This window comes from Chiloscyllium plagiosum, unplaced genomic scaffold (assembly GCF_037043375.1).
Source record: "Chiloscyllium plagiosum isolate Xiang-an unplaced genomic scaffold, Cpla_swu_hap1 HiC_scaffold_1, whole genome shotgun sequence".
Taxonomy (NCBI): Eukaryota; Metazoa; Chordata; class Chondrichthyes; order Orectolobiformes; family Hemiscylliidae; genus Chiloscyllium; species Chiloscyllium plagiosum.
In genome coordinates, this window is record NW_028270139.1 from 25,455,218 (window position 1) to 25,465,101 (window position 9,884).

At 41.1% G+C, this 9,884-nt stretch overlaps 1 protein-coding gene across 1 annotated transcript in view; it reads left to right on the forward strand.

Moving 5' to 3' along the window:
- The window catches only part of fam241a (family with sequence similarity 241 member A), a 39,581-nt gene extending 32,069 nt beyond the window's left edge, over positions 1-7,512 (forward strand). Inside the window, exon 2 of the mRNA XM_043697659.2 lies at positions 6,719-7,512. Within this exon, the coding sequence (XP_043553594.1) occupies positions 6,719-6,952 (234 nt within the window). The 3' untranslated portion in view covers positions 6,953-7,512. The remainder of the gene's footprint in view (positions 1-6,718) is intronic.
- Positions 7,513-9,884: the final 2,372 nt, after the last annotated feature.

Below are 9,884 nucleotides of genomic sequence, written 5' to 3' on the forward strand. Positions count from 1 at the left end.
ATTTAAAATGCATGCCTTAAGTGGTTAGTTCTGTCAGTTTTTAAATGACTCTGACTCTGCTCTGATTTCAGATTAACCAACTGAAATGAAATTGATGAGAACTGCGTTTGTCCCACTTCTGTTTTCACTCATGCTGAGCAAATTCAAATCTAATTAGTAGAAGTGTTAGATTTCCGCATTGTGTGCTGGACTTGCGATTTTCATTATTAGTGTTTTGAATCTGATGTATGCATAGTTATGTAAAATATAATATACGGACATTCATACATATAACAGGCATTTATTTGTTTGAGAGATGTTAATGTTTAAAAAAGAAATCATCTCTGCATTATCAGCTCCTGCACTGCTTCTGGTCACATTATTTTCTTGTGGTCTAGATTCAGTGTGCTACAGAATCTGTCCTGTTGACATTACAAAGTTTAGTTTTAAAACTGTTGTTTCATATATTTGCACAAAAGTAAATCCTGATACCAATGTAACAAAGCCATTAAAATATCTAGAGGAGACTTGCTTGTCAACTTTCTCTCCTTTGAATCGATATTTCAATTGTGCTCTGCCAAACAATTATTTGTGTTTCAAAACAATTATTTGTAGCAGGACATCAAAAGAAAAAAATGGTGCTGTATCTGAAAGGTGAAAATAAGCCACTGTCAATTTTCACTCCTTTAAAGAACATGATTTAATGTTAACTGGTGCAGCTATTACTTCAATATATAATTAACAATGTGGTACAAAAGCATCTGGAAATGTAGTATAAATAGGTACAGCTGGAATGTCATTAAGGATTGTTCACTTGTATTGCCAACCCCTTTGCCTAACTTTGTGTACTTTGCATATTCATGCTTCTGGACCATACTATGATAGAAGTGTAACCATAATATGAAAGAATTTTCCATTTAAGTTTCAAAAATACATAGTTCAATTAGAAACTGGGGTTTTAAATGTAAACCAGGGTAATTATAAACATATGAAGGTTGGCCATAGTGTATTGGAAAAACACATTTTAAAAGATGGTAGATAGGTAACAGCTAGTATTTTAAATAATCCATGTTTGGTTTTCTGAAAAATCCGCATTCCTCTAAAACAAAAACATCTAACAGGAAAAACAGCAGAACTATGTCTAACAAAGGAAGCTAATAGCATTAGATTTAAAAGAGAAGACTTTAATAAAATTGCCAAACAAAATATTGAGATTAGATTAGATTAGATTACTTACAGTGTGGAAATAGGCCCTTCGGCCCAACAAGTCCACACCGACCGGCCGAAGCACAACCCACCCATACCCCTTTAACCTAACACTACGGGCAATTTAGCATGGCCAATTCACCTGACCCGCATATCTTTGGAATGTGGGAGGAAACCGGAGCACCCGGAGGAAACCCACGCAGACACGGGGAGAATGTGCAAACTCCACACAGTCAGTCGCCTGAGTCGGGAATTGAACCCAGGTCTCTGGCGCTGTGAGGCAGCAGTGCTAACCACTGTGCCACCGTGCCGCCCAATTGGGAGAATTGGGAGAATTTTAGAATGCAATAAAGGAGAACCGAGAATTTAAGAGGCTGGAACAGTAATTTAACAATTTAAAAAGAGTGTAATAGGTCCATTTTTATTTTGCTGAAAAGATCAGCAAAGACAAACATAATCGAAAATGGCAAAGCAGGTAAATGAGTAATTTATGCTAGTTTTCACAGAGCAAGACACAAGAAGCCTCCCTAAAATAAGATTGAAAGTGAATGTGTAGAATTAAAATAAATTAGTATGAGTAAAACATAGTATTGGAGAATTTAATAGGACTGAAAGCTGACAAATCCCTAGGACCTGCAGATCTTCAGTGTTGAAAAGAGATGGCTGAACAGACAATGGATGCATTGGTGATCAGGTTTCAGAACCCTACTAAACAGTGCCTGCAGCTGGGAAGGCTGTGGATATAACACCCACAGTTTAATAGAAAAGGAATAGAGAAAACAGGAGAAGACAGACCTTCTAGGTGTCAGTAGGAAGGAAAATACAAGAGTCTAATGTAAAGGAATGTGGTTACTAGATATTTGGAAAATAATTCTGAGTGGACAGCATCAACATAGATTTATAAAGACAAAACCCTTGATTAAACTTATCCATATTCTAGAAGAGATTGTGGATACTTGGCCTGTATTCTCTGAAGTTTATAAGAATGAGAGACAATTTCTGTAGAAACTTATAAAAGTCCTAGTAGTATTGACTGAGGTGATGCAGTCAATTTTTTTCTTGGTTCAGGTTCAGAACCAGGGGATGTGGTCTCAAAATAAAACAAAAGCCATTTAGGACCAGGATGGGGAGAAAATGATTTCCCTAGATTTCTCTAACCCAGTAAGTGTGGAAGCTTATCCATTAAGTACATTCAATACAGAAATTGGTGAAATTTTAAATTCCTGATGATATTGGGGGATATGGGGATAATATGGAAATATCACATTTCAAGGAAGGTGGTCAGCCATGATCTAGAATGACAGCAGTTTTGAGGGTTGAATGGCCTACTTTGCTTTACCTACTATGTTGTCATGTTGCTTCTCCCTATCACTGTAAAGTCTTCTGTTGCCTCCTCCATCTAATTCAAGCCTTTTGAGTATCTCCAGTTTAATCACTTCCCTATCGATGGCTATGTCTTCAGCTGAAAATGTGTTGCTGGAAAAGCGCAGCAGGTCAGGCAGCATCCAAGGAACAGGAGAATCGACGTTTCGGGCATAAGCCCTTCTTCAGCTGCCAATCCTAAGCCTAAATCTCGCCTAAATCTGTCAGGTTCTCTAAACTTTTCTGTTCCTTTTTATGACTGTCCTTAAAATTCATCTCTTTGACTAAGCTGCTGTTCATCTGGCTAGTATCTCCATATGTGGCTGTGTCACATTTGCTTTGTATTATGCCTGTTAAGCACCTTGGGGTGTTTTAGTGTTACAGGTGCTATTTTCGCTGCTAGCATGTAGCTGAAGAGTTATTTGCTAATGACTGGAAATTGAGAGAAGGAATATGTAAATTGGAGCTGTTTGAAATGGTGCTTTTAAAAAAAAATCAAGTTGTGCAATTATGATTTGATGCAGTGAAAGTGAGAACTGCAGATGCTGGAGATTAGAGTCGAGAGTGTGGTGCTGGTAAAGCACAGTAGTTTAAGCAGCACCCGAGGAGCAGGAAAATCAACATTTCAAGCAATTTGACCCGATTATTGATTTATATTCTCAGAAATCCCAAAAGTGTTGCTCCTTTTGATTTATCATGGTAAAGCAAAATTATTCTGCACCGGTAATAGAGGCAGTGTATATTCAACCATACAAATGCTGTAAAGTTAGAGAAAAGTTACTGGACAAGACTGCAGTGCCAATACTGTTTTCTGCATATGATCAGTCATTCTTACAAACCCCGTTGAATATTGTACCAACATCTTTAGGCATAGGGTGTACATTTAATATTATCAGTTCATTTCAAGAATTGTTAATTTCAGAGCTACCTAATTTGTATTGTTACTGCTAGCTTTGATACCAGCAATCCCATATTTTGTTTTAACTTTAACTGACCAACACTCTGACATTTTTAATGTCAATCTGCCTCAAAATTAAAGACCTACCAAGGGTAATTTAAGCATTTATTTCTTTCACAGTATATAGAGATCAGTTACGTGTAAGAGGACCATAATATAATCCAATTTGATTTTTATTTTTGAAATGCTCATACACCCTAATTCCACTGAATGTATTAAAGAAGGTTGAAGTAGCAGCTTTGTCAAAGGATGCACTCTGTTTTGGGGGAAAAATAGAGCTGACTTACACTTGTACATAACCAGATTGGATTTATTTAGGGTCTTTAATGTGGAACAGTGTCCCACAGCCATTCACAGATTGACTGAAGGTGGACATATTGTGAGGATGGCCAGATGTTTTGATAAAGACGTGTACTTTAAGAAAGGTTTTTGAGGAAGTGACAGGCTTTAGGAGGGATTTCCAGTGTATGGAGCCTAGGCATGGCTGGCAAAGATGAGCAAAGTCCGGAGGTGAAACAGCTATGTTTTGGTAGGGAGTTGTTGGTGAGAATAAGCAGAGATTCTGGAGATTGAGGTTTAAGGTGGGGCAGTTTATGCCATGAAGGAATCAAAAGACATGCACAAAATCCTAATTAAGAGGCTAGGAAACTGGCAGTCACTGTAGGTCAATGAGGACAGGATGATTGAGTAAACTTGGTATGATGCAGAATCTTGAACAAGTGGGAGTTTATCAAAGGTGGAGGATGAGAGATGGAGAGGTAGGTACAGTGGAAGAGAGCAGTCAAATCTTTAGGATATACAGAGGAACCTCTATTATCTGAATGAGATGGGCGGGCACTATTTCATACGGATAATTGATTATTCGGTTAATCGATTGCTTTGGGGCTCAGAGTTTTCTGGTAAATCTGCTCCCTGTTCAGGAGACTAGGCAGCAGCACACCATGCGAGCGCCTGTCCACCCCCAACCCTGTCTGCCCCCTGTCCACCCCTCAATCCCATCCAATACCACCCCCCGCCCACCCCCCATTCCCATCCAACACTGCCCCCCCGCCCACCCACACCAGTCCAACCCCACACCCCTGCCCACCCAAACCAGTCCAACAACGCCTCCGCCCGTCTCACAATCCCATCCAACACCGCCCCCCGCCCACCCACACCAGTCCAACCCCACACCCCTGCCCACCCAAACCAGTCCAACAACGCCCCCTGCCTGCCCCAACCCATCCAACACCAGCCTGCTGCCCACCCCAACCCAGTCCAACACCGCCCCCGCCCACCCCTCAATTCCATCCAACACCGCCTTCCCACCTGTCCCCCAAACCCATCCAACAGCGCCCACCCCAACCCAGTCCAACAATGCCACCTGCCCGCCCTCAATCCCGTCCAACACCAGCCCCCTGCCCACACCAACCCTATCCAACACTGACCCTAACCCTGTCCAACACCGCCTCCACTCACCCCACAACCACATCCAACACCAATCCACACCTGCCCCCCCCACCCTGTCTGCCCCCTGCCTGCCCCCAACTCAGTACAACACCACCTCCCTGCCCACCACTCAATCCCGTCCAACACCGCCTCCCCACCCACCCCAATTCCATCCAGCACCGCTCACCTGCCCCCAAACCAGTCCAACAATGCCCCCTGCCCATCCCCAATCCATCCAACAACGCCCCCCCCACCTACCCGAACCCAGTCCAACACCGCCTCCCTGCCCACCCCCCAACCATATCCAACACCGTCCCCCACCCCTTCCACCCCCCTCAACCTGCCCATCACCGCCCCTCCACCCTACCCCCACCCGTCTGACTCCGTCCGAGCCCTCCCGCTCCCCCCCGTCCCCTCCCCCGCCGGGGCAACCGAACTGGACACCGATAGTAAAACTGCTGCTGCCTTTGTGGGGTAAGTCTCCAAATACAGCCCGCGCGTGCACGCACACAACTTTTTACTGCAACTTTCTGAAAGTTCCACCTCTGCCTCGTAGAGGACAATGTTAGAGAGAATATCTGGGAGAGGGGGGAGTTTAGGATTCACCCCTATGTAGAACTCCAGGGAAAATGTGGAGGGAGGGAGAGGGGGTGCAAGGTCAGTCATTTGGAGATGGCGCCTGGGCTTCCATCGATGTCCAGGACTGTTCTCAGCAGCATTTCGGTGAGCCGAGATAGATAGTTTTTAATCATTGTAAATGAAAGACGCGATCAGGGTTGAAACAGTTTTTTGATGTAACGTTTGCATGGGAACCTCGAGATCTCCTTCAGATAATCCAATATTCGGATAATCGAGGTTCCTCTGTATATCACTAGACAGAAATTGAAATGGACCAGTCACGTAAATACAATGGTTATAAGAGCAAGACAGAGCCTGCGAATCTTGCAGCAAGTAACCCACTTCCTGATCTTCCAAAGCCTGTTCACCACCTACAAGGAGAAAGTGAGGTCTGCAGATGCTGGAGATCAGAGCTGAAAATGTGTTGCTGGAAAAGGGCTTATGCCCGAAACGTCGATTCTCCTGTTCCCTGGATGCTGCCTGACCTGCTGCGCTTTTCCAGCAACACATTTTCAGCACCACCTACAAGGCACAAGTCAGGATTATGATGGAATGCTCCAAACATTTATAGATGTGTGCAACTCGAACAACGTTCTAGAAGCTTGGCTCTATCCAGGATAATTGAGCCTGCTTGATTGACATCACATCTGCAAGTCAAATAAGAATTTTCATTGAGATAATAAAAAAAAGTCTGAAACCATTATGGGAATGTGAATCAAAGGATTTCATAATCCTCACTTTATTGCTTAGAAGTTGTGTAATCTGCTGTCCATTTCCATCAAATTTCCATCATTCCGCTGCAAATCCATCATCAAAATTATGAAGTTTGTTACTATATTGCTTTAACATAACTGTTTCCTTGAACATTTAATTAATCCAATCCTGGTATCATCTTTTAATGCTATCATTTCTTCTCTTTCCCACACATTGGAATGTTAAGTTGGCAAGAGAATACTAGATTTCTTGCACATTCTGCCCCAGTGTAGACTTTTTTTCAATATTTCACTTTGTTGCAGATATTGAATCATTAAGATCAGATGCTCCCCAAAAAGTATCTATGGAATAATTTAATAGCCTAACAGAACAGTTTCATAAATGCATATGTATAATTAAATAATATGCAGTTTAAATAGAATTTCAGGTGTTTGTATATTTTCTCTCCAGCAGATTCCAGTGGATGAGGAAGAAAGTGCCATTGATGACTGCAAAAAAATGGGGACACTCTTTGGGGAAATCAACAAATGCCTGCTCAGTATTGGCTTTTCACGGATGCATTTTGGGTCCCGTGTTGTTGAGCCAGTTGTAATGATTTTCTTTTGGGTCATGCTGGGTTTCCTTGGTTTACAAGCTTTAACATTGGTGGGAGCTCTCTGCCTTATTATTATTTTCATCCAGGAATAAAAAGTGTAAAAAAAAGTCTATGAAATTCTTTTTTCTACTTTGTGAATGTTATGTAATTATGTTAAAAATTTGTATTAATATGTATATATTTATAAATATATACAATATAAAATGCACAAGAAAATATACAACTTTTTAAGTATTGCAATATATAATCTTTTTAAGCATTTTTAATCTCCTTTGCAAAAATTGTACTGTATATATGCAATATTTACAAGGCTTTGGCTGAAATATAGTATTTTTATTGAATATTTTCATCTTTGGGGCAAAATACTAATGTCTCAAAGATCTTTCATTCAGAAAAGCTCAGGGCATGAAGTATGAGAAATATTTGTTGTGTTCTTTGAGGTTCTTGTTAATTATTGTAAAGTTATTTTTACTCCATGTTTGAAGGAAAATGTTTGCACAAGTATCAGATTTATCTTTTCATTTCCAAAAATAGGTGAAGTGAAATATTGTTTGAAATGTATTTTTCTCCTCATGCAAGTTTTGATTTTATCAATACTCCAAAATCTGCTTTGCCAAAATAAAACATTTTGTAAATGAGAAAAGAAAATCCATCTGTTGTACACTGTGATTTGTTTTCCTTCAATCTTTCCTCTTCCCATGAACTTTATTGCCAGCATTGAAAGAAAGGGAGAAATTTGCACAGGTAAGGGGTCAAGCCCGTAAGGAAATAATGATTTAATAAAAATATAAATATGGTTGTTTGTTTTAAAACTTGAGAATTTAGAAAACATTTTAACAAAGTAACAGTTTCAACCAATTAGCCTATCTATTGACAGTATTCATAGAACATAGAACTGTACACAGTAGGAACAGGCCGTTCAGCACCACAATGTTGCACCGAACATGACGCCAAGTTAAACTTCTGCCTGCCCCTTATTCATCTCCCTCCATTCCTTGCATATTCATCTGAGTATCTAAAAGTCCCTCAAATGCCCCAGTCATGTCTGCCTCCTCTTCATGCATTTCTTGAATTCCATTTGCTGACCAGAACCCCTCTTAATTCCAGTACAGGGTTCTTTATTCAATACCCGTGCCAGTAATCTATTCGAAATTTCTGACGACCTCTCATTTTAAAGATAAAGTTCCTTCTGTGTTTCCTTTTATTTGTATCTGATTTGATAAATATGATCCATCAATGTGCATTTTGCTTCTAAAATATATGTGTGTAATTTGAATTCAAAATGATCTAATTTCCTCCCTCAGAATAGCATACCCTTCAACATTTTCAATTAGTTTTGAAATCTTTTGTGGTAGATCTGTATTTCGGCAAGATAGATAAATTTACATCTGAAGGAACATCACAGAAGGTTCCTACTTGCAGAACGTTTTGCTTTCTTTCAATATCACTCTACCTAAAATAACTCGAAAGTTGTATAGCTTAAGAAAATTAAATTATAATTTGTGATCTCAACTACTTTGAGTTGTATTTCTTGATGTGTTCATGTTTCAGTCATAATAAGCAATGGACATATTTCAATTAGGCAACCTTGGCAACTGCCTGATCACCGTGTTCCACTTCTCCAGAAATCTACAGGATTTGGAAGGTTTTGCATTTTCCTTCAGTTGACACAAACTGCAGAAGATTTTGTTGAGCCTTTTTTTTTAAAAGAAAATTTAAAAGTCTGTCAACTAAATCTTTCCTAGCCACTTTACATTTGTCCAGATTTCTCTGATCACTTCAGCATTTAACAGACCTACGTTGTTTGTAAAATTCATTGGGCCATGACTTTGAATTAGAATTCGATGACCTCACGCTTACCAGATTGGCCAAAATTGCATAGAGTCATAGAGATGTACAGCACAGAAACAGACCTTTTGGTCCAACTTGTCCATGCCAACCAGATATCCTAACCCAACTAGTCCCACCTGCCAGCACCAGGCCCATATCTCTCTTAAACCCTTCCTATTCATATATCCATCCAGATGCCTTTTAAATGTTGCAACTGTACCAGCCTCCACCACTTCCTCTGGCAGCCCATTCCATACACGCACAACCCTGTGCATGAACAGGTTGCCACTTAGGTCTCTTTTATATCTCTTCCCCTCTCACCCTAAACCTATGCCCTTTAGGAAATAGAGGGAAAATATCCTATCCATGCCCCTCATGATTTTATACATTTCTCAGCCTCCAACGCTCCAGAGAAACAGTGGCTCTATGGTTAGCACTGCTGCCTCACAGCACCAGGGCCTTGGGTTCAATTCCAGTCTCAGGTGACTGTGTGGAGTTTACACATTCTCCCCGTGTCTGTGTGGGTTTCCTCCGGGTGCTCCAGTTTCCTCCCACAGCCCAAAGATGTGAAGGTTAGGTGAATTGGCCATGCTAAATTGCCCATAGTGTTAGGTACATTGGTCAGAGGAAAGTGGGTCTGGGTGGGTTACTGTTCGGAGGGTTGGTGTGGACTGGTTGGGCTGGAGGGCCTGTTTCCACACTGTAGGTGATCTAATCTGAAAACAGCCCTTGCCTATTCAACCTCTCAAATCCTCCAACCATGGCAACATCTTCGTAGATCTTTTCTGAGCCCTTTTGAATTTAACAACATCTTCCTGATTGGGAGGAGATCATAATTGCACGTAATATTCCAAAAGTGCATAACCAATGTCCTGTACAGCCACAACATGACCCTTCTAACTCCTGTTCTCAATACTCTTCCACGTATGGAGTCAGCTATTACAAGGGGGCATAGCTTTAAATTAAGGGGGGGTAGGTATAGGACAGATGTTAGGGGTAGGTTCTTTACTCAGCGAGTCGTGAGTTCATGGAATGCCCTGCCAGTAGCAGTGGTGGACTCTCCCTCATTATGGGCATTTAAGCGGGCATTGGATAGGCATATGGAGGATAGTGGGCTAGTGTAGGTTAGGTGGGCTTGGATCGGCGCAACATCGAGGGCCAAAGGGCCTGTACTGCGCTGTATTGTTCTGTGTG